We start from the raw sequence: 27,539 nt of genomic DNA, 5'->3' as shown, positions 1-27,539 counted from the left end.
TAGTGATCGAGAGCGGTCAAGCGAATGTCGCTCACGCGGTGGGGCACGAACTAGCTATATCCAAATACGATCAATGTTAGAGTTGGCAAGAGCTGATATCAATACCAGGCCGGCAAGCCAGACAAGACGGAACAGGAAGCAGGTGTTATGACAAGCACTGACAGAGAAAAGAAGGAAACTCGCATCAACCTTAACTTTGCAAAGACACGTCCACGAGGGTAGCAGGGGCAGAAACGAAGACACCCGAACAGCATGCAGCCAGCCCAATGTCAGCAGCAAAAAGAGCGGTACACTGACAGCTCGGTACCCTGCGTCCGACAAGGAGGACCCACGACTCGGCAGCTGAAGGGCAAAGCCACACTGGAGTCTGGAGAGGCCTCTGTGCTATTCGACTCCATGTCCTCAGGAAAGCAGTGTCAGCAGAATCGCCCAGTATCGGGTCACAAACTGCACTGTTCCCCCTCGTCCGAGTCCGAAACTCAAGGCTTCGAGACGGGTCTTGTTACAGAGGCATGTCGGACCCTGGGGTTGCAGAGGGGAAAGCTGGGTCAGACGTGTTTCCCGACCGGGAGCGCCCCACAGTCACCCTGCTTGTCTCGGACATTTCACTGCCGATCACCTCCACATTTGGTTGACTGGAGAGCCGCACCTTCGGATTCGTCTTATCGACAGCATCATCATTCTTGGCTATATCTCTTCCTGTGTAGTCAGGCCAGCCATCCAGTATACTGACTTTCTTGACCAGTTGTCGAAGCCAGAATAACGGCTCGCTCCAGCTCGGCCGTGTCATCAAGCAAAAGGGGACTCAGCCCGTACGATGAGAGAGCTCGGAAGACAAAAAGCTTCATTGTTTCAGCTCCTCGACCTCGACTCGGTGCTGAAACATGCTTCACCATAAGGGAAAGGGTGATTTGGAAAAGCAGTGTTTGGGGTATTTATGGTAGGTTGTCGTTAGATTGAGACCCTATCGCAGCGGCAGAGCGGATGGCAGTTGTGGGTAATGTAAGGGTGCTTTATCTATTCGGAAGTTTTGAATGTAAACTTTCCCTTGTGCAGCCACGGAGCCGATATATGTGACTGCACCCACTGTCGTGACCTGAGAGAACTTGGCTCCTGGACAAAGCGGCCACGAAGCGATCCCGTCTTCCACCTACACTATCATATAGTACAATGGCGCGACCAGAAGCAGCAAAAAGACGAGTCTCCAACCTCGTCGGCCGCTTCGAACAACTAGCTCAATCAACTCCGGTCCAGGAGACTTACTCAGGACCGCTCTCACCAACCTCACCACAGCCAGTCTCTCACCATGGCGAAAAAGCCCGGCTCCAACACGACCGAAGAAGCCAATCCTTCTCCTCAATGCCGACCACCTCAATCCTTTCAACTCGACTCGAAAAGGAAATCAATCGCAACGCTCAACTACGACAAGAATTAGAAGTCCTACGACGTCGGTGTAACCAAGATGACGAGATCTTGACCACTCTAACTCAACGACTAGAAGAAGGCACAGAGCTGCAAGCATCTCTGCATATGCAAACGTCAGGTCTACAGACAAAAGTCGACAGATTAGCAGATAAGCTTGCTCGAAGAGACAAGATCCAAAAGGCAGAGTATGAGAGAAGAATCGTGACAGTCGCGAACGAGCGTGATATGCTTGCCTCAAGGTTACGTATGGCAGAAGCAGGTATCGAGAGAGCCCAAGTCGCAGAAGCCCACACTAGGTCCGTGAACGAGAAGCTCAGAGTCGCAGAGAAAAATGCTCAGATTGCGACTAGTCAAGTCATGGTTTTGCAAAAACAATTGCTGGAGCTCAAGACCAATATCGCCGCTCGCCCAGGAACACAGACGGATGTCAGCGATCAAGAAATTCTAGACATGATGAACAAGTTCAACCATCTCGTCCAGAATTGGTGTGTTAGCAGTTTTCGAAAAGTCAAGATTGGTGTGTATGTGTCTAGCCATTTCCAGACACTCTGCTGACATTTTAAATTAGATGCACGGAGGATGAGTTGTAGGTTCGAGAAGATCACAGCTCTGCAAGATGCAAAGTCGCTCCGAAAACTGTATACAACATTCGATACAAGCATCAAGATCTTTGCATTTCAGGCCACCGTGATGTATCTCCTCATGCCAATATTTGATGCACGCTTTTTCGGTCTACCCGAAGAGCTGCAGGGATTGGAGTCAGCCGCACAGGCAATGATATGTATGTTTTTGATTGATCTGATTTATGCTCGGCCTGCTGATAATTACATAGCTACGTGTCCAACCTTCAATGATTGGCGCAAGACTACTCATAACTACCTAAAGCAGGGGAACGATGATCTGGAAAAGCGATATCAGGATTCGCAGGCGAAAGCGCAAGCGCACTTGGTTGAGCACGTCTGCAAAATCATGTCAGCTCTCACGGGCTTGACAGTGGTGGAAGAGCAAGGACGTACCTTGAGCAGCGTAGTTAAACACGCGGTGTCGCTGTCTCAAGTTTTGGGTTGTCAGCGAGCTACTTATCGGTGTTTTTTGCCAGAGGCTGATGCAGAAGACGACATCGAGTTTGACTATACCACGATGGAGGATCTGATGAATGAGCAAGAAGAGGACGGACTCGCAAAAGACATAAGATGTGTAGTATTTCCAGCTCTGCAAAAGACTGGAGGGGAAACAGGCGATAATGTGAGGCATCCTTACAGTGTCAAACCGGCGAGGTTGACTAACCCTGGACAGATGAATGTGATGAATGTGCTCATGAAAGCCAAAGTCTTGTGCGTTGAGGCAGACTCTGACCAAGACGATCAGAAGGGCTGAAGAGAGAGCAGACCTTATAACGTATTTTCTCTTTGACGCAGAGGCAGTATTTTAGGCGTGCCTGTAACAGGCATGGATCTCGAAGGCACGTGGCGTTTAGGTGTGTTGTTGATGTGTGTCATAGCAGCATCCAGGGTCTGCTCAACCTCGCACACGATCTTTTCGGCGCTGGTAGCATCCGTCGTGATTGCGTGTAGACGAATGAAGATGGCGTCAAGAAAGTCGTCCAGGACAGCGTACATGTTGTGTTCGGGCTCTTGTCGGTGCAGCTGAAGGAAGGGAATGTAGACGAATTCATCGTAGAGAGTGGCCATGCGACGAAAGATCTTGACCTCTACGTGAGTCGGTCTGTGGAGCCCACTGTGAAGATGTCAGCTCTCGGCTCATCTGTACCAAAGTCAACACAAGCTACTCACTCGATGATGTCAAGCCATTTGATGACTTCTTCCAAAGCAACTTCTTCTGGCAGACTGAATTCAGACAGTTGACCATGTGCTGAGAAAGCAGCATCAAGCCTGTGCTCTAACTTCTCAAGGACGAGGTCCAAGAACTCGCAGATGTCCTGAGCTATGCCTTCAATGTCGCGTGCCACGTCTTCTGCCAGAGTGTGCGATGCAGGAAACAGTTGATGAGAGATGTGGACAACCATGCGTACCATGGCCAACAGCATAGTCTTTGTGGAAGCCTCGAGCTCAGAGGTCCGGATCAGATGCATCAACCCCTGAGGTAATAGACTGACCTTGGATGAGAAGACGGATGAAGTTGGTGTAGGGATCAACGCATTGCGTCTAGCCGGGCGCAGGGCAGCTTCATGTTGGTCGAAGTCATCAAAGTAGTAAGAGGGGATCCATTGGATTGTTATGTCGAGGTTATCAGCATGGATAAAAGGCTCGCTGTTGTTGGTCGAGAAGGAGCCGGCGGTGCTGCCTCGACTGCGCACTGAAGGAGGTTTGACCGAGGAGAAACTCGAGCTGTGCTGTGATGAGGAGTTGGTCGCAGTGCGAGAGCGCGACGAAGATATTGATCGAGGCATCTTGCTTATCTTGGTGTGGGAGTTTGCTGGTGGGGAAGGAAGTAGCAGGCGCTGAATGGCGATGGACAAAGAAACAAGCGTGGTAGTTATGGTGACCCTTGCGGAAGTATCAACAAAGAGGCAGGAACAACAGACAGCCAAGAGTGGGCAATTCATGAAACGACGGATGGTGAGTTTTCTGCTCGAGTGTATGGTTGTGATTGAGTAAAGTGTCTACGAACCAGAAAAGAGATGTGTCAATCTCGTCGAAGCCATTCCGCCATGATATTTCGTTGCCGACGGCGGACCAGCTACCTTTTAAACAAGTTGACAATGCCCACAAGCCACCACCCGAGTGAACAAGACGTTCGATTCGGGTAGTAAATAGCATGAAAAGCGTTCAATCTCCGCAAGTAGACTCGATCACCACGCCACTGAATCGTTTCCACCAAGAGGTGAAGACGGAGGCATGACAACTTTAAAGAAGTGCGGGTTCTCACTAACAATCAACATGATTCACTCCTCATCGTCATCGTCGAAATTTGCACCAGGAACGTCCATGACACGTTCTGATGCAGCTGCGAGAGCACGTCGACTCCAAGCTCGGACGCCTTTCCAGACAGCCTGAATGATGGATTAGCTATGAGGCTTGGTTTTGAATGAACAGGGCAGACATACCCAAGTGAAAGTCAAGATGCCGACGCCCACAGCAATCCAGCTGATCTGAGCCATTCTGTCTCTCCCCGTGGTACGACCACCTACAACACCAGAAGTACGAACATTGTACATCTGCCACGGACTCAAAGTAAGGAGAAACTTGGCAAATCCGACCAAGCCCAGAGAGGCGAAACCCTTGAGAAAGTGCTCAAACCACGTGACAGGCTCATTCGGATCTAGGATGGGTTGAGAGCCATGAGCGATGGTGTCGTAAGGGTCAAGATAGAGATTGATGATTGGATCAGCGACGTAACCTAGAGTGAATGAGGCGACAAGGAAGATGGCCAAGGTAAGCAAGATTTGAGCGGCTTCAGCATGTCAGTAGGTAGGATCCGGAGCAGAGTCCCAAGTTCAGCTTACCAGTGCTGCTGATCCAGTGTGCCCAGTTCATGCGTTCTAGACGATACTTGTACCTACATGTTGGACATTGCCAGTAATTACGCTTTGCGGCAGGATTCTGTAAGCGCCAGGCTTGCAGACATTCCTCATGGACGTATTTTTGGCTACCCTTGCACAGGCAGGGGCGCAGCAGACGACCACCGTCTTCACTCTCGTATGTGACGTTCGGAGCGGAGCGCAAGAAGCCTGGCAGTGAGTCTGACGGTGGGTGGTATGTTGGCAAGACAGTCTCGAGGCAGATGCGACATGTGCGCGGGTTGTAATGACGTTCGCGCTGTTGTGAGCCTGTAGAGCCCGCCGAGTCTGGCGAGGAAGACTGGGGTGGTTGACGAGGTGCAGACTCTTGTTCGCCTTCCGAAGGGGGCTGGTGCTCTCTGTATTCGCTAGGTGTCTGAAATGATTGTGGTCTCTTCTCCTCTTTCTGGACGTGGTCATCGGCCCAAGCACCAGGCAAGTCCTCGGGCCAAGTCCAAGAGGCAGGATCAAGCGACGACGAAGCCATGATACTGGGACAGAGTTCAAGTGTCGGTATATATAAAGCAGCAGCAGAAGGCAAGAGCGCCAGCGGTCATGATCAAATAGAGGAATTGAAGAGGCCAGCTGGAGCTTCTGCCTAGGTGGGTGGTGACCGGTGACGAGGGAAGGGAAAAGCTTCTTCTTCGCTCGCAGGCTGATGCTTCAAGCTTGCGGAATTGGAGGAAAGGAAAGAGCGGCGTCCGGCTTGGCGTTTCCACCAAGTGAGGCCCGAGCTCCCCCGTCCGGTAGCGCGTCACTCCAGCGAGCGCCTTCTAGACGGGCGAGAGCTGCTGCATACAAAGCATCAAAGCATTAGATTCATCTGTTTCTGTTGTTTCTCAGTCCATCCTCTATTTGATTGCAGCTTCCATCAACTCTCTGCAATCTCTCTTGCTCGCTCGATCATCTTCACATCGCCTCTGCTCACACCATGGCGGACCGCTACTCGTTCTCGCTCACCACCTTCTCCCCCAGGTACCAGGCCTCTATACCACTTGCGCACTCCTCATGCTAACTTGAAGTCAGTGGAAAGCTGGTCCAGATTGGTGCGCTTCGATAGCCAGCACTACCAAGACCTCTTACTTACATGCGCACAGAATATGCCCTGAACGCCGTCAACCAAGGTGTTACCGCCCTAGGCATCAAAGGTTCGCATACCACTGTCCTTCATCGCTCCGACACAACTAATCACTCTTCTTCATAGCCACCAACGGCATCGTCCTCGCAACCGAAAAGAAGTCCTCCTCGCCTCTCATCGATGCCGCTTCTGGAAGCAAGATCTCGCTCATCACCCCCAACATTGGTACCGTCTACGCAGGCATGGGCCCCGACTACCGCATCCTCGTCGACAAGGCTCGCAAGGTCTCACACACAAACTACAAGCGCGTCTACAACGAATACCCTCCCACTCGCATTCTCGTCCAGGATGTTGCCCGTGTCATGCAAGAGGCTACCCAGTCAGGTGGCGTGCGGCCGTATGGTGTCAGTTTGTTGGTTGCTGGATGGGATGACGGTGTTGAGCCTGAGACTGAGGCTGCCGATGCTGCTGACGATGCCGAAAAGAAGGCGATCAAGGGCAAGACTGGTGGTATCCTCAAGGGCGGTCCTTCATTGTACCAGGTCGACCCTAGCGGTTCTTACTTCCCCTGGAAGGCTACTGCCATCGGAAAGAGCGCCACTTCGGCAAAGACTTTCTTGGAGAAGCGCTACACAGATGGTCTCGAGCTTGAAGACGCCATTCACATTGCTCTGCTCACACTCAAGGAGACTATTGAGGGTGAGATGAACGGTGACACCATCGAGATTGGTATTGTCGGTGCTCCTGCCGACCACCTTCTCGGTGTTGAGGGTGTCGAGGGTGCTCAAGGTCCTCGTTTCAGAAAGCTCAGCTCTCAAGAGATTGAGGATTACCTGACGAGTCTGTAATCTCGAAGCATCAAAGGGCATGGCGTTTTAGCAAATCTTTCATACATGACGAGGCACGGCTCTGTATACTAACTGTTGGCTGCGGATATGTCGGCCAAAATGACATTCACTTTCTTGTCAACCGTCTTCCTCAAGTGATGTATCGTTGTGTTGACCACCGACTTCTGACATTCCAGACTCGGTCTCATCATGATGGAGTGTGCCTGTTCTGCGTTTAGTCATGTCGCCACTCCAGGAGTTGATTGTGGACATGGCCGAGTGTATCTTCTCGTGAGACTATTATTGAAACTTGACCATACACGAGTATCCCCTTCTAGTGCATCGTTAGTAACTTGGAATTGGCTGTTCTCAAGCCATGCACTTTAAGACATTCTCATCAAGGCTGACACTACATAAAGCCTGCGTGCCAAAGTTATGTCAAGACGTGAGTTGAAGAGGCCATCAAGACATCAAAGGGAAACCACAGCTTAAGATAGGTATGTCGATAGTGTCAAAGGGCTGTTCATTCCAATTCATAACCAATCATGTACAATCCAAAGTACACGCACATCCAAGATACATTCAAGTATCAATCTTCCAAGGATTCGTTACAGAGTCAAGGACTCTCCACCAACTTACTGCAAGTCCAAAACGACTCTACCAGCAATCTTTCCCTTGTCCATGTCCTCAAAGATGCTCGTCAACTCATCCATCTTGGCAGTCCTATAGTGTGTCTTGATGATGCCTCTGGCAGCCAGATCCAGCGTCTCGATGGCTTCCTTTCTGTTGCCAACAGCAGATCCCACAACCCTCTGCTCCTTTGCAACCATTACTTGGGGGAAACAAGTCGCAATAGGCCTAAGTTCACCCTCTGGCAACCCCACACAAACCAACGTACCTCCAAACTTGAGCAACTGCATACCACTAGCATACGCACCATTGGCAGCTGTAAGCACCAACACAGCCTGTGCACCCAGACCACCCGTCAGAGCTTGAACGTCTGCGGTGACGTCTTTGGAGGTTGTGTGGTCGATAAAGTGCTCGGCGCCGGACTCTAGAACCAAGTCTTTTTTGCTGCCGTGGTCGATGCCGATGATGCGCATTCCCATGCCTCGCGAGCCCATTTGAGTGGCGATGTGGCCGAGGCCGCCGCCGGCGCCGAGGAGGACGACAAAGTCGCCGGATTGGGCGGTGGATTTTCTGAAGGCCGAGTAGACTGTTACGCCTGCGCAAAGCCTGTTTGTTCTTTGCATCAGCACTAAACTCCCCAAGAGAAGTAGTGAAGAAAAAGGGGAAAGAAGGAGAGAGAGAGAGAGAGAGGGGGGGGGGGGGGGGGGGGGGGAAGAAACTTACATGGGAGCAGCAGCCGCAGAATCCAATTCATCAGGAATAGGCGTGACATAATCCGCAGGACCCAACACATACTGCTGATAAGTACCAGGTGTATAATAACCAGACACCTTTTGATTAAAACACACACCATCATGACCACTCAAACACGCCGGACACCCTCCACAAATGGCAGATATCCACTTTACACCCACCCTCTGCCCGATTTTCACAGCAGCACTTTCGGTTCCAGGACCCATGGCTACGATTTTGCCTACACCTTCGTGGCCGCCGACTTGGCCTTCTTGAGTAGGGTGGGGAAGGGCTTTCCAGCTGTTGGTCATGATGCCTATGTCCGAGTGGCAGACTCCGGAGTGGGTGAGGTTGATGAGGACTTCGCCGGGGCCGGGGGTGGGGGTGTCGAGTTCGACGATTTTTGTGCTGATTGTGCCAGGTTTGTCGTAGATGACTGCTTTGTGTTTCTTTGGGATGTCGGGGGCGGACATGATTGCGGTGATTTGATGTGCCTTTGAAGTGCAGTTGTGGAAGTTGGAGTGGCTCGATTTGGGACTGAGAGATGTATAATTGAGGAGGTTGTATGTTACTTGCTGAGTAGGAGGAGACAAAGTGAGAAGAAAGGTAAGAAGAGAGGACTTGTTATTCAAAACAGCGAACTACTGCAGGTAGATAAGGACAGTCTTGAAACGATCAACGAACCATGTCTTAAAACCAGCCACGATTGCATCCATCTCCTCACTTCTTGTCTCCAATCGCCGAGGCAAAATTGAGCGACGAGGCATGTCGACCGAGCTGCTTGGTGTTATCAACCCTGGTTCCCAATGGCGGGGCAACATGCGGGGTAAAGACGAGGGGTTGAGTGGATCTTGAAGGAAGGTCAGACGATGTGATTATACTTTTGCTTCATCTGGATGGTGGACAGCGGTGGACACGGCAGAGGTGGACGGGAACATGCATCTGGAAGTTCGACAAGGCTTGTTGGAAGTTGATTGCTTGGATCTTCGAACTGCCGGGCTGGGATGTTGAAGGATTGTGCGGCTGCTTGCTTTCAAAGACCGCGGCTGTATGGTCACTCTTGATGCATCGAGTGACTGCTGAATCAATCTGACTCTAGAAGGAAGATGCCTCGGGTTGAGGTCGTTGTTAGAGGTTTTTGATCGTGATTAGGGTGAGTGATCTCGGACTTCAGGGGAAGTTGATCTCGAGACATCCGTCGATACCTACCTGCAACTCGCAGCCTGTGAGCCGTTCTACCAAAACCCTCGCCTTACGACCATCCTGCAGTATTATACAATACAGTAGGCTGGGACATATTGGCCGTTCATTGTCCTTGTCACACGAGCTATTGATATGGCCATGCAGCTTCACGCCAACATCCCCACTTGAGCAGACGCGTCTAGTTTGCTCTGTTTGCATTCTTGTCGCGCACCGTATATAAGTCGCCACTTCGCGCTCAACCCAAGCCTTTTCTCTCTCATGAAAGTTTATAAAACCAGTACAATTTGATTTGATCGCCCTATACACCGTGGGCTATCGAATTGAACGTCTGGAGAGAGCAAAGCTAGATATAAAGAAGCGGTGTCCCGATCACCTTGGGCATTGTCTCCCGTTTTTCTACTACACACCCATCTATTTCTACTTCAATTCATTGTTTGAACCTGTCGGGATGTACAGATTCTGAAGCGGAGTCACCCGTCATGTTGGCTCCCACTGAATGCGACGTCTAGAGACTCTTCGACTCTCCCGCGCTCCCGCCTCCGCTATCTCCGTTGTACATACACCTACCTATCTACGCTGTCGCAAGGCACAATACTTTCTCACCCCTCGTTGCCATTCATGGAGTTGTCAGTCGCGTCGCTGGCGTCGATGACTGCGGACAAGAAACCGTTCCCGTTTTTTGACCTGCCATCGGAGTTACGCATCAAGATATACCAATACGTGCTGTTCATAGACCATGCTAGTGTCGTGGATCTAGATGTGTTCAACGACAGGAGGATTGCGCCGCGTCTGACTTGCTTTCGCGCTTGTCGGCGCATGCATGAGGAGGCATATCCTGTCTTCTATGGCTCGCCACAGCGACCCTTCAGACTATTTCCAACTGGTGGAAACATGTACAGATACAAGAAGCCGTTGCCTGAGCTTCTTACTCCGACATATCGAGGTGCCATCAATACGATGGAGCTTCGCCTGGGTCCAGGCTGGGAGAGGGTGAGTCTAGTCCATTCATAAGTGCTCTTGCGCGCGGCTGCTAATTGTCCTTTCAGGTTCCCAAATCCTGGCACACTGGTCCAACAGTAGGCCTCACCGACTGTGTATCCCTGCGCAACCTCAAAGTCTTCGTACAAATCGATCCCACCGATGCGACCTTCAAGGGACACCATGGAAAAGGCAATGATCAATTTACATACATGAATCTCTCGGTGGGCTGGTTACAAGCCGTACTCGAGCAGGCGCCTAGCATTCTCAAGGTCGAGATTGACTCATGGGAGGGGGTCGACATCAATTCACCGATGCTGAATGCGCTGGCTTCTGTGGTCTTGACAGCCGACAAGAAGCTGACTTGGGGTCCTCAGCGCTTGAAGAAGATTGAGCGGGAGAGAAGTACACAGTTGCGATGGGGCTTGACTTGCGGCATGGACCAACTGGGGGATCTCATGACGGCCATGGTCATTGGAGACTCAAGGATGTACAGTTTCTGAAAACATGCCATCTGAGGCAGGAAGAGGCTTATGGCGTGTGTTAGCGAGCGAGCATTGATATTCTGGTCAACTTCCATCTTCTATGAGACTACGACAGCAACAGCATCGAGCAAGCAAGTCTTTCTATTCGTTGTACAATCAATCCATTGGACCCCACCAAATATGCCTCTCGAGAACCAGACCACGAAACCAGTGCTTCTCCAGATGAAACTCGGGACCGGCAAGACTCGACGTCCGTGGCATGATCTCTTATCGTATCGGCGAGTCAAAGACGGCCATGTGTTCTTCGATCTCTGATGGAGGCTCAAACAACCACGGCTTACAAAGCTGTTGGGCCTTTTTTCGCTCAGCAGAACCCGAGATAAACGGCAGGGCTCAAGCGGTGAACGTCATGGGGAGATCCGTGCACTGGCCGCCACATACTCGACAGAACGCTTGCATTCCTCACGAATGTACAGCGTAACATTGCTGCAAGTCAACTCCTCGTGCAGTTGCATGCTCACAAATGCCTTGAGCTTTATAAGCACTTGCTGAGAAACTGCCGTGGTTGCAGTAAAACTGATAGTTGTGTCGGCCGAAGCTCAGAGATGGTATGATGTAAGGGCCGGAGATAAGTTTCGAAACAGCAAACAACAGCCGGCCGAAATTCGAAGAAGATGGCATTTGGAACAAGATGGAGCGTGTCAAGATTTCTAATCGCTAATCGGACGCGTATCCATATATAGGCAATCAGTTCTTCCCATTGCTCAAGTGTTCCTTCCTCTCTTACTCTCTATCTACCACTCTCATCCTCCCATCACCTCTACCACACATACACATCATCATGTCTACCGAGCAGATCCCCGAGAAGTTCTCTGGCTGGTTGGGCCACGAGCCTGAGGCCGCCAAGGGCAAGATGGTCTGGGGCGAGTTTGAGCCCAAGGTTAGTACTTCCCATTGCTCAATGCCTTTTAGCATTCACTAACAAGCATGACAGACCTTCGAGGAGACCGACGTCGACATCAAGATCTCCCACTGCGGTATCTGCGGTTCCGACATCCACATGCTCAGCTCCGGCTGGGGCCCTACTCCCTACCCTTGCTGCGTCGGCCACGAGATTGTCGGCAAGGCCGTCCGTGTTGGCAAGGAGGTCAAGAACATCAAGGTTGGCGACCGTGTCGGTGTTGGTGCCCAGGCCCAGTCCTGCCTCGAGTGCGTTGACTGCAAGAACGGCAATGCCACCTACTGCAAGAAGGCCGTCAACACCTACGGCTCCATCTACCCCAACCAGAAGGACAAGTCGTACGGTGGTTACTCAAACTACAACCGTACTCACGGCGCTTTCGTCGTAAAGATCCCCGAGAAGATTGAGTCTGCCGATGCTGCTCCTATGCTCTGCGGTGGTGTTACCGTTTATTCTCCTCTTGTCCGCAACGGCTGCGGTCCCGGCAAGACTGTCGGTATCGTCGGTGTTGGTGGTCTCGGTCACTTCGGTGTCCTCTTCGCCAAGGCCCTCGGTGCTGACCGTGTCGTTGGTATCTCTCGCAAGAACGACAAGCGCGACGACGTCCTCAAGCTCGGAGCCGACAAGTACATTGCCACTGGCGAGGACAAGGACTGGGCTGCCGAGAACGCCCGTACTCTCGACCTCATCATTTGCACCGTCTCCTCCGAGAAGATGCCCATGACCGAGTACCTCTCTCTGCTCAAGGTTGGAGGTACTTTCATCCAGGTCGGCGCTCCTGACGGCGGCAACCTTCCCCCAATCAACGCCTTCACCCTCATCACCAACGGCATCAAGGTCGGTGGCTCTCTCATCGGTACTCCCCAGGAGATCGAGGAGATGCTTCAGCTCGCCGCCGACAAGGGCATCAAGCCCTGGATCGAGGTTCGCCCCATGAAGGAGGCCAACCAGGCCATCATCGACTTTGAGAAGGGTATGCCCCGCTACAGATTCGTCCTTGAGAACTAAGTGTTTTTTCTCCGGGATTGCTTTGCAAAAGTTTTGGAAACAAGGGCATAATGAACAAAGCCCCATTTTTTTATGAATACCCACTATAGACTTATAGAAACGTAGCACGCTACGAATTGCCATTTGCTCTTGAAACAAGCCATACTCATTCTTGTACTCCTCGTTTCTGTTGACCGAACAAGAGACTAAGAAGATGATCATCCCGAAAATCGTTATACGGGTCCATCATGCATGCTCCCGGATATATGACCTGTGATCGATTGCAGAGTGAACAGCCGAGTCCGACGCGCCGTGGGCGTGGCACGCGTCGCTGCATCTTTTCTGTCACACTGGAGTGTTCACAGTCGGATGGAGTGATATGCCCTGCGAACAGCGCTCAAAGCAGGCATGTCTTGTGATTGAGACGTGGTATAATGGAAGTTTCTGAGTAATCACTAATATCCGAAGGAATTGGCGCTTTTTCGTGAATAGTCGTGATGTCTGAAGATTTGGTGGTTTGAGCGTTCAAACATTGAGGCTTCGTGGAATGGGGGGGCCTGAACATGAAAACGATCATTCTCCAACGTAAGAGAGGCCGGTGAGGCTCAAAATACCGCATGACAAAATCAAATATATGCTCGACACATCCATCGCTTACTACTCTTGTCCAGCCGCCTCAATGGCGAGGAAAACATGGTACCGTGACAGAGCCAGGGTCATGTCCCTTGCAACAGGGCGGGCGTAAGAAAAGTAAACCCCGACGCCACCCTCGCGTCTGCCTGCAGGTACCTGCTTGAAGCGGAACAAGATTCTTCTCACATGTAGGAACGAGCGCTGCTATCTTCTGTCACAACACTCTCATTCACTCACACTCTGGCAGCTGGCTGCTTTGATCTCTCAGCATCCGCCTTCTCGCCTTCTCGCCTTCTCGCCTTCTCGCCTTCTCGCCTTCCAACCTTCAACGCCGACACTCTTTGTTGCTCTCTAGCACTCGCCCTTAGTCCAACCGCCTCTCTTCCACTGGCCCTCAAGTTCACACTACACTTCACTCGTCATGTCAGGAAGACGCAATGGTAATCGCATCCGCGGCCCGTAAGTGTCCCCTTCTCACTTCACCTGTGACATCATACCAACCTCCCTCACAGACAATCTGCCTTGACCGACTTCCTTTCTTCACACAACATCTCAGCACAACAGATTCGTGACGACTACGAACGCCGCGTACGCGAAGCAGCTCAACAAGAAAACGCCGGCGAAGGTGGCTCCAACGACCCAGCACCACCCGCCGACCCCGACGCTGAAGCAGCTGCCGCCCTAGCAGCAGCAGAAGCCGCAGACGCAGCCGCCGAGAAGACCAGAAAGAGAAAGCGCAAGGAAGAAGCCGCCATTGAGAAGATCAAGAAGGCCAAGGGCGCAAAAGGTGGAAAGAAGAAGAAGAAGCCCGCTGGCAGTGACGACGAGGATGATGATGACTTTGACATTAGTGGTGCCATGTACGTCAAGGCTGCTCCTTTGCCTGGCCAATTCGAGAACTGCGAGATCTGCAGTAAGCGCTTCACTGTCACGCCTTACAGCAAGAGCGGTCCTGAAGGTGGTCTGGTCTGCACACCCTGCGGCAAGGAGCTCGCCAAAGAAGGAGACGCAGCAGCTGGAAAAAAGACAAAGAAGCCGCCGGCTGGAAGAAAGAGACGTCAGGTGGAGAGCGAGCGACTGAACGGTGTTGCCCTTGGTGGAGCAAAGACGTTGCAGCAGCTCTGCATCGAGAAGGTTGCACAGTACCACGAAGATGTCGACGAGCTGGGAGAGCTGCCCGAGCCCGTCATGCTGCGACTGGCCGAGATCTTCGCAAAGAAGCGCGTCTTGAACCCAAAGACACTCAAGCTTTTCGTGCGCCCTGATTCCGACACTGTCTGTGTTCACGATGCTGCATACCTGGAAGTTGAGGACTACCAAGGCATCTGCGCAGTCGCTCCTGGTCTCAAGAAGCTTGTGATTCGCAACGCTTGCCAGCTCAAGGACGAAGTCATCGAGTACATGATGGAGAAGTGCGAGCAGATCAACTTCATCCAGTTCTACGCCGCCAACCTGGTGTCTGATGACATGTGGCGCAAGCTCTTCCAACACTACGGCAAGCAGCTCAGAGCAGTCAAGCTATCGTGGCTGGATGCTTCCTTTAACGACGGAACTGTCCAAGAACTTGTCAAGCACTGCCCTGATCTCATCCGTCTCAAGCTCAAGCTCTGTCGCAGACTTACCGAAGAGTCCATCATCGCGCTTGCTGGTCTGACCAACCTCGAGCGTCTATCATTGCAGACTGGTGTCCAGCCGTCGTGCGAGAATGTCATCAACCTCATCAAAGCCGTTGGCCCAAACTTGCGCACACTCTCATTCGAAGACTTCCTCGACCTTGATGATGCAGTCCTCGCTCAGATCAAGGAATCTTGCAGTCATCTCGAAAAGTTCCGCTTGCAGATGAACGATGTTGCCAGCGATGCTGCCTACGCAAACCTCTTCACTGCCTGGAAGAACCCACCACTCACATTCGTCGACCTCAGTGGAACTCGTGACGTCGACAACAATAACCCCAAAGGCCCAGAAGAAGCCATCGGCCTTGCCTCAGCTGGGTTCAAGGCCCTTATGACACACTCCGGCTCAGCCCTTCGCACACTGGACATTGCTTCCTGTCGTCACATCAGCTTGGAAGCCTTCCTCGACGTCTTCGGCAATGGTACCATCTACCCCAATCTTGAGATGATCAACTTCAGCTTCTGCAGTCGTGTCGACACGACTGTGATTGCAGGCGTGTTCCAAAGCTGTCCTTCCATCAAAAAGGTCATCGCTTTCGGCTGCTTCGACGTCACTGACGTTGTCGTGCCTAGAGGTATCGCCCTGATTGGTGTACCTAAGGCTCAAGATGCGATTGAGCAGATCGGCACGAGTATCGATGTTGCTGAAGCTGTTGGTCGCATGATTGATGTCGGCGCTTGAGGATGCATCCAACTCTGACTCCGACAACCCGGCGTTCAATTTTGACTGCCTTCCATCGCGCGGTCGCAAAGTGCTGATACAGCGTTAATGACTTGAATTGGTCACACGCAACTCACATCCAGCATGTACCGATCAGCCAACGCAGACTCGCTGTCTTTCCTTTTCCCTCTTTCTCACTGGTCATTATCACATTAGCATGGAGTTTTCATGGCGTTTGTTGTTTTTCTACATTGCAGAAAATCTGCTATACAGGTAGCTTCGGGTAGTCCCCTTTTCACAACGCAAAGAATCGTAAATAGCGGTTCAAAGATGGTGGTTTCTAGTTTCTTCGAAAAGCAACACAGTATTTCCTACGCCTAGAGCGGCGCAATTTTCTAATCATCTTGACAGCTTACTTGTTTCAAATGTCCATCTATTTTGAGCCGTGACAGCCGTGATGGATGTTTTGATGATCATCTTGGAGAGTCTCCCTCCAAGGCAATATACAGAATCTTCGGGATAGCCGGGTTGAATTGAGCTCCGAGTCTTTCGACGTAGCCGCCAGACATCTCGACAACATTACAATAAACTCAAACCATCTGTGGATAGATCATCATTTGGTTCAAGAGACATTAGTCGAGTGGTCTGTCTATGGCTGGGAATTGACAGTCTGTGATTTGTAGACGGTGAACATGTTCGAGAAGGATCGACAGAAAACCAATCCAACCAAAACTTACGTCATCGAACCTTGTTCCTGGACGGTTTATTTCTTTGTCGATCAGGGTGCAGCAAGCCTAATCTTTCGCATCCTATTCTCAACTGTCTTTGAAATCGAATATGGAGGGGTCCGAGTATTGTGACAATGTGCTCTTCGCAACCAGTTGGTGGTGTGTTGGTTACAAAGCTAATCGCAAGACCGCAGCAATTCTGTTATGCGCAGATGTTTTATCGCGATAGAGCGATCCGGCACTGTGAGGGCAATCTCCTGATCCTCATCACGTTTTTTAAGTTGCCTATCTGTGTGCTATGGAGATTTTTTTCTTCCGGATGGGGCGGCTCCGTTATATACGCGTCTTGGGACACGAATAGAAATGCATAAGGGGGGGTTTCCCCCAACCTATCGGCGGCGAAGAAAGAGAGATTCGTCATTGGGAATGCAATTGCAAGTGTTGGAGTGCAAAGTGTCGTCTTTTCTTTCTTTCTTTCTTTCTTTCTTCTTCTATTGCTTCCTTTGCGAACTAGGTGTCTTTTTTGGTGTTTTCGTGATATAACAGCTTGCTGCATAGCTTTTCTCGAGTCGAACTTTAAAATTGTGTAGCTGGTGGTTTATGAGGTGTGGCTGGTTCTTGAGTAGTAGTAGTAGTCATGGATCGGCCGTCTGTTGATCGTGGTCGTCGTATGAGGTCTGCTGTAAGTTATGCTGATGCACCATCTCGACACAAATGACTGATGTTTACAGTCGTCAATACAACAAGACAACTTCGACGTGACATCTCCAAGTGCCGAGAATAGCAATGACGAACCACCTGTCAATCCAACCGTCAACCGAGCCCGAACATGGAATCTCGCAGACTCGTCTCCAAACGCAGGCATTCGTCGTCGTGGCACAACAACAAGTTTCCGGCCACGAAATAGATCTCTGGTTCGAAGGGCTACTGGAAATAGCTTTGGCAATGAGGAACCGTTTAGTCTTGCTGGACCTCAGGATATCGTCGCTGTTGCTCATCAACATACTCCATATGTGGATCCTGGATATGCGCAACTCAATCCGGCCTATACGCAACCTATGCATGCTAGACCGGTATGGTCGTTGGCGAAACCTCTCCCTAGGGTGGTGAGGCCGGGTATGGTACCCACTGCCAGCGAGATTGACAGTGTCAACCAACAAGCGAATGATACCCAGATCACAGAAGGTGATGTAGAGCAAGGACCGGAGCCTACACTTCGTCTCGGGCGTGTGTCCTCTAAACTCCAAGCAGTTCGTGCTGAAAGGGAAAGACGCTTCGTGGAAGGTAGATCTGGATCCAAGAAAACAACGCGAACAAGAGCGGATTCTCAATCTTCAGTACACTCGCAAAATCAACAATTGCGCCGGGAAAACAGTGCGCAACAAGGCTCTACGGTGGATGTCTTACCTGATGTAGCTGAAGAACACGAACCCGTCGACCATGAGCAATTCCCAGATTACAACGATACTTTTGACGCAACACCTTCCTATCGCCCGACCTACGAATTTGACGACAGCTTTTCTGCAAAAACAGCGCTTGATGATACGATACTCTCAGACGACGACTTGACCCTCAACAACAACAATCTAGAAGATGAAGTCTACAACGCTCACACACATTGGAGTGTAATCCGCCACCGCTTCCGACAAGAATTAGCAGAATTCCTCGCCGTTCTCGTTCAACTAACCCTAGGCTTTTGCTCCGACCTCGCAATCACTTTCGGAGGTGCTTCTGCAAATAACGCAATATACGGAACACTAGCTTGGGGCTTTGCAACCATGACTGGCATCTACATAGCCGGAGGACCTAGTGGTGCGCATCTCAACCCCGTGGTCACGATTGTATTGTACATTTTCCGCGGATTTCCAAAACGACAGATGCCGGGATATTTTGCGGCGCAGTTCTTCGGTGCGTTTTTTGCTGGGTTCATCGCCTATGGGCTTTTCGCTTCGCAGATACATGCGTATATCGCTATGCCGGATGCTGGGACTACGACAAAGGAGGCTACGCAGACTGTGCTGAATGCTTTTGTGACTGGACTGAGAAACGACAATGTCACGCTTGCAGCGGGATATTTCACCGAATTCGTGGCGACGGCTTTTCTGGCTCTTGTGGTGTTGGCATTGGGAGACGATAGTAACACACCACCCGGCGCTGGCATGACGGCTTTGATCCTCGGCTTTGTAATCTGCGTTCTTCTTCAAGCTTTTGGTCCCAACACCGGGGCAGCTTTGAACCCTACCCGCGACTTGGGTCCCAGACTTGCGTTGTACTGCTTGGGCTTCTCGAGAAAGTTGCTTTGGGGTGGCAATTGGTGGTTATGGGGACCTTGGCTGGGTTGTATACCGGGAGGAATTGTGGGAGCGACGTTGTATGATATTTGCATCTTCACTGGTGGAGAGAGTCCGGTGAATTATCCGAGGAAGAGGATTTGGAGGGCTGGGCACAAAGCGAAGAGGAAGTGGGGCAAGAGACTTAGACCATGGAGGAAGGGTAAGGGGAAGAAGGCGCAGGACGAGGAGAAGGTGCAGAGGGAGATGCCTGTGGGTATATGATCAATAGTGATTGCAATGACTTAGCACCATACCTTTTCGTGAGGTACTAATCCTATACGGGTCACGACTGGCACATACCGCTTTCCAAACCGCGCAATCCATAGTACCGATCTCAAGCGCTGAGGCAAGCAGGAAAGGGCTCGTTTGAAATCAGGAATATCTGTGGTCCTTGTAACGACGGGAGCGGGAGATAACGATAGAGGTGACATCGCATCATTGAGTGCGAACATGTCACGTATCCACGGCTGCGTCAAGACACAATGTGTTTGATGAGATGGAACACGTGCCCTGAGGGTGAGCGCTCTTGTTAGCTCTCTCTCATGTCAGGTCTCCCGTATCTCTTCACGGCATCATCAATGTTCTCTGACGGCGAGCAGAACAATCAAAAAGAGAAGTGCCGGCTAAACGGAGAGAAGGGCGGTCGGACTTTGTCGATGGTCAGCCAAGATATCACAGATTGCGGTCCTTGTCAGCAGATATGGTACATCCGCTTACGGTAGTCTAGACGCCAACTTTGATTCATCAGACGTAGCTGACTGATGACTGGCAAAAATGAATCGCGGTGTAACTCATCGACGAGATCGCGATGGACGGGAGGCAAGAAGAGGTTGACAGATCACTCAAGATCTAGAGAAAAGCAACATATGGTCGATTACATGCTCCGATCATGATGAACCGTCCAGCTCACTCAAAAGAGGCAGTGCTTTGATGCCCAGGACAGGAGAGGGGGTATCCGAAAGCTTCAACAGCGCCTCTTTGTCCCTATCGAGAAGGCAAGCGTCCGAGGACAATGGAAGTGTTCCACTCGCGACATTCTTTATCCGGAGGATCCGCCGTTGGTCGTAAAAATGGGATGTCATCAAAGACAAGGCATGGCGTTGAGTTCGGCTTGTTCATGGCTGCAGGAGATTATCAATCGTCTTGGAAGACCTTGGAGGTTCGAGAAAAAAGCATGTGTACGATTGCCTCTCAACGAGATATGGAGCATCCATCCATCCGGGATTTCAGGAACCTGCCAGAGTCTACAGCATATCGAAAACCATGAGAAAGGTCAATTTGTGGTCACTCGTCCCTGCCGTTTTGCGAAAGGCTGAAGTGGAAGAGCCTGCTGGATGACCGTTGCTGATACAATTCGCACCCCCGCGTTCGCGTGCGGAGTGTGGGGGAAGCGATCGAGCACGGTCTTCTAGATCCAGTGGCCAGATTTGCTCAAACACAGCTCGCAATCGCAACCAAGATAGCCGGAAGATGACAGGTGGAAGATCCCTCGCTGTCGTGATTACTTTGCATGAGTGTGAGATGCCCCGATCGTGTCGAGTTGCACCTACCAGACTGGGCATCAGCAACCGAGGCTTCTTCCTCTCAGCTACAATCGTTAGCGACTTGGCAACTCGGACAGGCCGAAGGTTTTCCCAAGGTTCTGTTCTTTCCCCTTCTCCACACTTTCCTCCAACCTCATCTCTTTCCTGAGTTCACGTAGAAGTTGTCCCTACATTTGTCAGCTACAACATCAGGCGAAAAGTGAGCATCGTCGTTTGTGTGTAACTCACAGCCTCTTGCTGGGCAAGGTGTAAAGATGCATCCAGTAAACGCCTCTAAGGCGGGCAAAGACACTCAGGTCGAGTTTCCAAGATCCAGGCTCAGCCACTACCTCCTTGGCGCAGCGGCTCCCCTTTGATACGGCATGGCAAGGTTCGAGACTCTTGAGAGTCTAAGTATCGAATCACGCACGTGGAGCCCGCATGCTACCTGCGTTATCAAACTCTCTCGCCTCTTTGACCTCCATGCCGTTGCTTGGAATCAAAACATACCGCTTCCAAGACTGGTGGCTTTGCTTGGCCTTTCATCCGACAGTGTTGGCAGCCTCGATAAACTCGAATTCGAGGCTGGACACCGCTAGCTAGGTTTCAATAACACGACCAACGGTATCTACACGATCCACTTGGTGAGATACCCCAGACTTCCGCTGTGCATGGGGTATGGGGTCTGGGGTACGGGGTATTTGCCGTCGCGATAGGAGAGCAGTGGCATATAAGATGGTCTCCGGCCGTATCACTGTGCAAGGTAGATCTCATCTTTCTTTGACAGCGCTGATCACAAGAACATTCACGTTCACACTATCGCTCATACCATCGGCAAATTCTATCACACTTTCTTTCTCTAGTCTCAACACATCTCACCATGGCAATCATGGCAGAGGCAAAGCACAACCCTCCGATGGAGGAGAAGAACACTGTCGAGCTCTATGAGACTGTCTCGACGTCTTCGGATTCGGAGCAGGTACACCACTTTGATGACAAGGCAACCTCTCGTCTGGTGCGAAAGATCGATATGCGACTGCTACCCTTCCTGGCTTTGTTGTACCTGTTGAGTTTCCTCGACCGTACCAACATCGGAAATGCTCGTCTTGCAGGTCTCGAAAAGAGTCTTCATATGGAGCACCTGGACTACAACGTGAGTGCAATACCATGCTACAACTGCGGCATTGTTCAATGCTAACAATCGACGACAGATCGCTTTGGCCATCTTCTTCCCCTTCTACGTCTTGGCTGAGATTCCTTCCAACATGATGATGAAGCGTACTCGCCCTGCACTTTGGATCCCTTTCATCATGGTTCTCTGGGGTATTACCACCACTCTTCTTGGTGTTGTACAGAACTACCATGGTCTGCTCGCTGCTCGTGCTGCTCTCGGTCTCGCTGAGGGTGGTCTGTTCCCCGGTGTCACCTTCTACATTACCATGTGGTACCGCCGCCACGAGTGTGGTCTCCGCCTGGCTATCTTCTTCTCTGCCGCCACTGCCGCCGGCGCCTTTGGTGGTCTGCTTGCTCGTGGTATCGTTGAGATGGATGGATTGGTAAGTTCACTCTGATTGTGCATGACTTGATCCGACCTAACATATTCCTCAGGGCGGTCGTCCCGGTTGGGCTTGGATCTTCATCCTCGAGGGTCTTCTCACCTTCGTTGTTGCCATTGTCGCCTTCTTTTACATGAACGACTACCCTCAGACCGCAAAGTTCCTCACCGAGACCGAGAAGAAGGAGATCTCTCGCCGTCTTGAAGAAGACCGTAGCGGTCTGGCTGATGAGTACGGCGGCAAGTACTTCATGCATGCCGTCAGAGACTGGAAGATTTGGGTTCACATGTTCATCACCTTCGGCATTTACACCCCTCTCTACAGCTTCTCGCTCTTCTTGCCCACCATCGTCAAGACTCTCGGCTACAGCAACGAGAAGGCTCAGCTTATGAGTGTTCCTCCTTACATCGTCGCCTGCTTCTGCTGTATCACCGGTGGATACTTCGCTGACAAGCTCCGTACTCGTGGTATCTTCATGATCGGCTTCACCCTCACTGCCATGCTCGGTGTCATTCTCCAAGTCGTCAGCACCAACCCTCACGTCAAGTACGCCGGTGTCTTCCTCTTCGCCTGCGGTATCTACCCCAACGTCCCCCAGGGTGTCGCCTGGAACGGTAACAACATTGGTGGCTCCACCAAGCGTGGTGTCGGTATTGCCATGCACGTCGGCTTCGGTAATCTCGGTGGTATCCTCGCTTCTTTCGTCTACCTCAAGAAAGACTCGCCCAAGTTCCACAAAGGCCACCTCATTCTCATTGGTCTTCTGAGCATGTCTCTTGTTCTTCAATGCTTCATGACCACCTACCTCCGCCGCGAGAACGCTCGTCGCGATGCTGAGTACAAGCGTCCCGAGGACTACACTACTGAGGAGAAGCTTCTTGAGCGCGAGCGTGGTGACAATGCCAGCTACTTCCGCTACACTGTTTAAGATACCCCCGGCTTGGGAACTTTGTGGAGTTTGACTTGGGATATGGAATATGAAACACAGGCACGATTATGTATGACTCTCTTTTTTTCGCTTTTTGACACGTAGAAACTTTTTCCATCTTGCGATATAGAGGAAGATTGATTTACAATGACAACACTTTAAACTCAACCTATCTCACCTTGTGGCTTCTACTGTGAACACACCCTCTCCGTAGATAATTCACCTGTCCACAAAATCATCATGTCTTTTGACAGCTACATAACTCGAGGTGTCTACAGTGCTGGAGTCGCACAAAAGCAAGGGCTAAGTTACACACGATCACATGCAAGGGACTTTTTTTCGCCCGCAAAAATATCACTACATAAACCGGCGTCCCTGATCCCCAATAGATGTACCAAACGACTCTTGGACATCCTCTTAGTGGGATGGCATGTCTTCGCCTGACTATTGGATGTGGCGTGCTGCGATGCTATCAAAGTGTTTAGTCGTCCGCGTCGCACATCGGGTCGATGCACCGAGAGAAGACAACGACGTCCGTCACCGGATTGAGTTGGTAGGTACTCTCATGTATAGTGACAGGGGATGAACGCTTTATTGAAGGATGGCATGATGAGAAGTCAAGGGGTAGAGAAGGGGGATTGAGAGGTTGAAGGTTAGTCAGGGTCAAGAACCTTGTCACCAGACTGCCATATACCCCTTAGGTTCTGATGGGTGACTGTCCGGCATAGTGTTGCTGCCTCTCACGTCATCAAGGTGTGTCGCAATGCATGATGAGTTTCTAGAATGGTGGAGTCGTGTTTGAGATGCAGTCTATTTTCTGACCTCCTGTATGTTAGCTACCGGGGAGACTGTACGCGGCTTTCCGAAACACCTTGATGTATGAGATTGACTTGTCTTATATAAGCAGGGCGGAAATCCTACCACCATTCTTTACTTTTTACATGGAGCTCCCACCTGGCACTCGACTGTACACTTGGGACGTGGATCATGTAAGACCATCACCTCATCAGGGAACAATGCTTGTTCATTGTAGCATCGCTGACAAAGCTGAGTATAGGCCTCGACTTCGATCTCGAGTCCGCCCCCGAAAGACTTTCGAAGCTGCATAGCGCAGTGTACGGAGGTACCAAAACAGAGTCAGAGATTCCAAATGTATACAATAACGGCATCAAGCTCCGTCAACGGCAAACGCTGGCTGATCTGGCAACATCCTCGATGCCTTGCTGACTGGAAACTGACATGCCGACACATCTACAGGTGTATCCGGCCATTTGGCAGGGCGATCATGACCAGAAATATGAGGTTCTCGAAGGATTTCTGTCGAACTCATCGACGTTCCTATCTTTCCTCTGGAGATCGTTCACCGCCGAAATGCATCTCCACGGTCAAAGAAGCTCTGGCCAAGCCGGTTACGTCAGACTCGGTGAGCTCACCCCGCTTTACGACAGCTCCGACCAATGGATTCGTGTGTTGATTTGGAATTCATGCCACATCCTTTGAGCAACGATGATGGCCATACTCATAGACATGGTCGCTGTTGCTCTCATGGAGAAACTGGAGGTATTTGCAAGGTCGGAGAATCTACTCAGAGCAAATCGCTGGGCAAAGTAAAGCCGTGTCCTTTGAGCAGAAGAGCTGTTCCTTGAGAAAGTGAACAACGATGAGCAAGTACGAAAACGAGCCAAAAGGTAAAAGGCCGAAAGAACTCCAGATCATGGCCTAGCTCTGATTGTCAATTACTCCGACTCAAATCACCTTTTGCGGGTCAATTCCTACAAGTGACGACCTTTATCTTCTGCCTTCTTCCTCCACACTTTTCTTCCTTACTCACACCACAAACCTCTTGATCAACAGCCAGCCTCTTATCTCTTACCTACCACATACAACTCTACACCTCCACCTTCTACATATACGCAAACATGTCTTCCTACAACGGAGCCTGCCACTGCGGCGCCACCGAATGGACCGCCACCCTCGAAAAGGACACAAGCAGCCACATCCTCTGTCACTGCAACACCTGCAAGATCCTCTCCGGCGGCGCCTACACCCTCAATCAAATCATCCCCAAGGACTCCCTGAAGATCACAAAGGGTGGTGATGCCCTCAAGAACTACACTTACAAGGGTGATTCGGGAAAGCCTGTTCACTGCTACTATTGCCCAGAGTGCACTGTGAGTTCCCACTTGCCTTCCCTAACCCCCAACTGCAAAGATAGGCGAGAAAACGAAGATTGCGAAAGATGTGGGAGGACAAAGATGCTAATGTCCCGCGCGCATAGACTCACGTATACCACCACCAAACCGCTCTAGGCGAGGATAAGATTGTCCTGCGTACTGGTCTTCTCGCCGACGGACGCAAGAACTTCGAGCCTGCTGCCGAAATCTACGGCAAGGACCGTCTTTCCTGGGAAAAGGAGGTTGCCCACACCTTTGAGGTTCTGCCTCCTCAGTAAAGCGTAATCCGCGCTGTTCGGGGAAATGACTTTTTTGGGCTCTTGGGTAGATGTATATTCTATGGAAAGGATGCGCAATTGGAAGTTAGCAAGACATAAAGTCTCGCAAGAGTTATGAAACTAAACGAAAATGAGAAATTTTAATCTACAAACCTATTACATTTGTTCTCGCTGTAAGTATGTGTGTTGATGAGCAAGTGATGGATGTGAGGTTATGGGCGTCATGTGCACTTGTATCCAATCCCAATCACTTTCCTCACCGATCGCTACTGCACTCACAGCAAGCTTCTTTGGTTGTAGTGCTCATTGGTGAGTTAGATCACAGGGCATGAGATGAAATTGTAATCCGTGTGTGACAGGCATTATGATAGAGATCTTGAGTTCTCATCACATGGGACAATCAGAGGTTGAGAAGAAAGAAAAGAATATCATAAAGGTGTTGTTTACTGTCTTTGCTAGCCCATAGGTCATTCAGCCGTTCGCCTTGCCCATAACGCCAGGATGATAAAATGACGGAAGAAGATCAAATAGCTCTAGCAGCCTCCCCAGCAGCATCAGTTTCTTCGGCCCTCTGTCTTTGCTTTCCTTTTCCAATACCACCTTCACCGACACCCATCCTCTTGGCCACATATCTCTGCGCCACAACACCAATGGCCAAAGTCAGGGTATCCTGTAGCCATTCAGAAACCCATTCGCGAGGGTCAATACCACCAGACTCTACGATTTCTCGAATACTTTCGGGGAGGATTTCTGGATCTTCGGGATTTGGTGATGAGGCGTCGAGCCATTGTGTCCATTGTGCGGGGAAGGATTGGGAGAGAGAGCTAAAGGAGAGGGAGTGGATGGGGTCGTGGAGATAGATGGCGAAGAGGGCTGTTTCTTCGTCGGTGTCGGGGTCCACGACGTCAGATTTTGGTTCATCGGGCTTGGGAGCTGCAGCAAAGAGGTCCTTGGCGGCTGACTGTGTAAGGGGTTGAATGGCGAGGAAGATGTCGGAGCTGCGAACGGGGTTGGTCTCTGAGAGAGTTTGGGTGGCTTGCTTTGCGACTTCTTCGAGACCACCGCGGGCTTCAAAGAAGTCTGTCGCGTAGGCCTCTGCGTTGGCGCGGCAGAGCTTTGTGCCTTCGGTCAAGCCCTTGACGGCACCCAAGCTGCGTTGTGTAGATTGTTCACGCCACCAAGGGCCATCAGTCCATGCGCCGCTTCCTGTTCCGAGAATGTTTCCGCGATAGGCGGCTTCAGATGAGCTGCGACCGCGCTGGCGAGACTCTGTACCACGCTGGATGACAAGAAGGTCACCGCCTTCGACTTGTTGCATGACACGAGAGAAGACTTCGTAAATGATGGGATCGAGCGAGGGGTATGCTTGTAGGTCGTGGGTGGTGTGGATGATCAAGCGCTCGTGCTGGGCGATTGGAGGCGCGATCGTCTCGAGCAGAGAAGTAAAGGTGGGTAGAGCCATGTTGCGCACGTTGCCTCCGTAAGCCTTCAAGCTCTCGACGTTGACGTTGTGACGGAGCTGCTCAGCGTACTTGAGCACTTCGGGGTTGCCGCGCACCTCCTTGACAGCCGCTTCTGCTTGCTTGACAGCAGCACTGGCAGCGCTGAAGACGCTGGCGCCCCAGCCACCAAAGCCCCAGCCGCCGCCTGCTTGTGGTACCTGCTCTTGCCGCTTCTCTTGCTGCTGCTGAGGGTGAGGCTGAGGCTGCTCATTGATGGTCTGGCTTTGGTGGTAGCTGCGGGCGCTCTCGGTGCTCTTGCGCGTCTTGGATCGATCTTCGCTGGTGCGTCCGCTGGGTGGTCCAGAGCTCTGGGGTGTGTGTTCAGCCTTGGACTTTGTGCCGGATGTGGTAGAGGTGGATAGACGAGGAGTTTCTGGACGAGAGACAGGACGAGCGGCGGCCAGCGCACTGAGCTCTGCCAGCGGGTCGTCTTCGTCCACTGCGCCCGACGCTGATTTGCCAGACGCCGCTGTGGCTGTATCGGCCGAGGGAATGTCCTCGAACTGAGCGAGGAGCTCTTCATCCGTCAACTTCTTGGACATGGCGCACTTGTTTGTGTGATTGTGCTGGTACAAAGAGGTGGCAGGTGCTTCACCATTCATGGAGCTGCATCTTGATTGTTCCACCTTCCCTAGAAAGAGCCCAAAGCTGGGGAAATGCCGCTAGTGGAGTCGTTAGCCGCTATCGTCCGTCATTGGCCAAAGAGGGCCCGTGTGGAGCCTCA

General features: G+C 51.3%; 13 protein-coding genes across 13 annotated transcripts; 9 read left to right on the top strand and 4 right to left on the bottom strand.

Moving 5' to 3' along the window:
* Window positions 1–1,033: 1,033 nt before the first annotated feature.
* AUEXF2481DRAFT_640991 (uncharacterized protein) lies at window positions 1,034–3,008 on the top strand. Its single transcript, XM_013489683.1, has 2 exons — window positions 1,034–1,942; window positions 1,994–3,008. The coding sequence occupies exons 1-2, from the start codon at window positions 1,171–1,173 to the stop codon at window positions 2,800–2,802; spliced, it is 1,581 nt and encodes a 526-aa protein (XP_013345137.1). The 5' UTR covers window positions 1,034–1,170; the 3' UTR covers window positions 2,803–3,008.
* On the bottom strand, window positions 2,817–3,835 carry AUEXF2481DRAFT_3986 (uncharacterized protein; the record flags this gene model as incomplete). Its single annotated transcript, XM_013489365.1, has 2 exons — window positions 2,817–3,162; window positions 3,219–3,835. The coding sequence occupies 2 exons, from the start codon at window positions 3,833–3,835 to the stop codon at window positions 2,817–2,819; spliced, it is 963 nt and encodes a 320-aa protein (XP_013344819.1).
* A 495-nt stretch (window positions 3,836–4,330) lies between these two features.
* Window positions 4,331–5,432, bottom strand: AUEXF2481DRAFT_3985 (uncharacterized protein; the record flags this gene model as incomplete). Its single annotated transcript, XM_013489364.1, has 3 exons — window positions 4,331–4,438; window positions 4,493–4,839; window positions 4,892–5,432. 3 exons carry the CDS (start codon window positions 5,430–5,432, stop codon window positions 4,331–4,333), a joined length of 996 nt encoding a protein of 331 aa, XP_013344818.1.
* A 424-nt stretch (window positions 5,433–5,856) lies between these two features.
* Window positions 5,857–7,364, top strand: AUEXF2481DRAFT_38764 (uncharacterized protein). The gene is made up of 4 exons (XM_013489510.1): window positions 5,857–5,920; window positions 5,972–5,991; window positions 6,043–6,093; window positions 6,150–7,364. The coding sequence occupies exons 1-4, from the start codon at window positions 5,877–5,879 to the stop codon at window positions 6,869–6,871; spliced, it is 837 nt and encodes a 278-aa protein (XP_013344964.1). The 5' UTR covers window positions 5,857–5,876; the 3' UTR covers window positions 6,872–7,364.
* Window positions 7,365–7,485: 121 nt separating this feature from the next.
* Window positions 7,486–8,685, bottom strand: AUEXF2481DRAFT_3983 (uncharacterized protein; the record flags this gene model as incomplete). Its single annotated transcript, XM_013489363.1, has 2 exons — window positions 7,486–8,086; window positions 8,204–8,685. 2 exons carry the CDS (start codon window positions 8,683–8,685, stop codon window positions 7,486–7,488), a joined length of 1,083 nt encoding a protein of 360 aa, XP_013344817.1.
* Window positions 8,686–10,033: 1,348 nt separating this feature from the next.
* AUEXF2481DRAFT_28434 (uncharacterized protein) lies at window positions 10,034–10,896 on the top strand (the record flags this gene model as incomplete). Its single annotated transcript, XM_013489443.1, has 2 exons — window positions 10,034–10,405; window positions 10,462–10,896. 2 exons carry the CDS (start codon window positions 10,034–10,036, stop codon window positions 10,894–10,896), a joined length of 807 nt encoding a protein of 268 aa, XP_013344897.1.
* An 823-nt stretch (window positions 10,897–11,719) lies between these two features.
* AUEXF2481DRAFT_46651 (uncharacterized protein) lies at window positions 11,720–12,847 on the top strand (the record flags this gene model as incomplete). The annotated part of the gene is made up of 2 exons (XM_013489564.1): window positions 11,720–11,818; window positions 11,873–12,847. The coding sequence occupies 2 exons, from the start codon at window positions 11,720–11,722 to the stop codon at window positions 12,845–12,847; spliced, it is 1,074 nt and encodes a 357-aa protein (XP_013345018.1).
* A 1,033-nt stretch (window positions 12,848–13,880) lies between these two features.
* Window positions 13,881–15,814, top strand: AUEXF2481DRAFT_28432 (uncharacterized protein; the record flags this gene model as incomplete). The annotated part of the gene is made up of 2 exons (XM_013489442.1): window positions 13,881–13,918; window positions 13,972–15,814. 2 exons carry the CDS (start codon window positions 13,881–13,883, stop codon window positions 15,812–15,814), a joined length of 1,881 nt encoding a protein of 626 aa, XP_013344896.1.
* A 1,344-nt stretch (window positions 15,815–17,158) lies between these two features.
* On the top strand, window positions 17,159–19,076 carry AUEXF2481DRAFT_28431 (uncharacterized protein; the record flags this gene model as incomplete). Its single annotated transcript, XM_013489441.1, has 2 exons — window positions 17,159–17,203; window positions 17,253–19,076. 2 exons carry the CDS (start codon window positions 17,159–17,161, stop codon window positions 19,074–19,076), a joined length of 1,869 nt encoding a protein of 622 aa, XP_013344895.1.
* Window positions 19,077–21,293: 2,217 nt separating this feature from the next.
* Window positions 21,294–22,861, top strand: AUEXF2481DRAFT_64393 (uncharacterized protein; the record flags this gene model as incomplete). The annotated part of the gene is made up of 3 exons (XM_013489591.1): window positions 21,294–21,530; window positions 21,589–21,933; window positions 21,986–22,861. 3 exons carry the CDS (start codon window positions 21,294–21,296, stop codon window positions 22,859–22,861), a joined length of 1,458 nt encoding a protein of 485 aa, XP_013345045.1.
* Window positions 22,862–23,592: 731 nt separating this feature from the next.
* Window positions 23,593–24,558, top strand: AUEXF2481DRAFT_640626 (uncharacterized protein). Its single transcript, XM_013489682.1, has 2 exons — window positions 23,593–23,850; window positions 23,919–24,558. Exons 1-2 carry the CDS (start codon window positions 23,737–23,739, stop codon window positions 24,333–24,335), a joined length of 531 nt encoding a protein of 176 aa, XP_013345136.1. The 5' UTR covers window positions 23,593–23,736; the 3' UTR covers window positions 24,336–24,558.
* A 154-nt stretch (window positions 24,559–24,712) lies between these two features.
* On the top strand, window positions 24,713–25,379 carry AUEXF2481DRAFT_38754 (uncharacterized protein). Its single transcript, XM_013489509.1, has 2 exons — window positions 24,713–25,032; window positions 25,140–25,379. The coding sequence occupies exons 1-2, from the start codon at window positions 24,781–24,783 to the stop codon at window positions 25,311–25,313; spliced, it is 426 nt and encodes a 141-aa protein (XP_013344963.1). The 5' UTR covers window positions 24,713–24,780; the 3' UTR covers window positions 25,314–25,379.
* A 100-nt stretch (window positions 25,380–25,479) lies between these two features.
* Window positions 25,480–27,424, bottom strand: AUEXF2481DRAFT_38751 (uncharacterized protein). The gene has a single exon (XM_013489508.1). It carries the CDS (start codon window positions 27,415–27,417, stop codon window positions 25,837–25,839), a length of 1,581 nt encoding a protein of 526 aa, XP_013344962.1. The 5' UTR covers window positions 27,418–27,424; the 3' UTR covers window positions 25,480–25,836.
* Between the last annotated feature and the right edge of the window lie 115 nt (window positions 27,425–27,539).

This window comes from Aureobasidium subglaciale (genome assembly GCF_000721755.1).
Source record: "Aureobasidium subglaciale EXF-2481 unplaced genomic scaffold scaffold_7, whole genome shotgun sequence".
Taxonomy (NCBI): domain Eukaryota; kingdom Fungi; phylum Ascomycota; class Dothideomycetes; order Dothideales; family Saccotheciaceae; genus Aureobasidium; species Aureobasidium subglaciale.
This window is presented reverse-complemented; position numbering and strand designations above follow the sequence as displayed.

Coding starts and splice junctions, on each gene's coding strand:
- AUEXF2481DRAFT_38751 (XM_013489508.1), bottom strand. CDS start 27,417: ATGAATGGTGAAGCACCTGCCACCTCTTTGTACCAGCACAATCACACA.
- AUEXF2481DRAFT_38764 (XM_013489510.1), top strand. CDS start 5,877: ATGGCGGACCGCTACTCGTTCTCGCTCACCACCTTCTCCCCCAG. Junction 5,992..6,042: donor TGGAAAGCTGGTCCAGATTG/GTGCGCTTCGAT, acceptor ACATGCGCACAG/AATATGCCCTGAACGCCGTC. Junction 6,094..6,149: donor TACCGCCCTAGGCATCAAAG/GTTCGCATACCA, acceptor TCTTCTTCATAG/CCACCAACGGCATCGTCCTC.
- AUEXF2481DRAFT_640991 (XM_013489683.1), top strand. CDS start 1,171: ATGGCGCGACCAGAAGCAGCAAAAAGACGAGTCTCCAACCTCGTCGGC. Junction 1,943..1,993: donor TTTTCGAAAAGTCAAGATTG/GTGTGTATGTGT, acceptor ATTTTAAATTAG/ATGCACGGAGGATGAGTTGT.
- AUEXF2481DRAFT_38754 (XM_013489509.1), top strand. CDS start 24,781: ATGTCTTCCTACAACGGAGCCTGCCACTGCGGCGCCACCGAATGGACC. Junction 25,033..25,139: donor ACTATTGCCCAGAGTGCACT/GTGAGTTCCCAC, acceptor CCGCGCGCATAG/ACTCACGTATACCACCACCA.
- AUEXF2481DRAFT_640626 (XM_013489682.1), top strand. CDS start 23,737: ATGTATGAGATTGACTTGTCTTATATAAGCAGGGCGGAAATCCTACCA. Junction 23,851..23,918: donor ACACTTGGGACGTGGATCAT/GTAAGACCATCA, acceptor AGCTGAGTATAG/GCCTCGACTTCGATCTCGAG.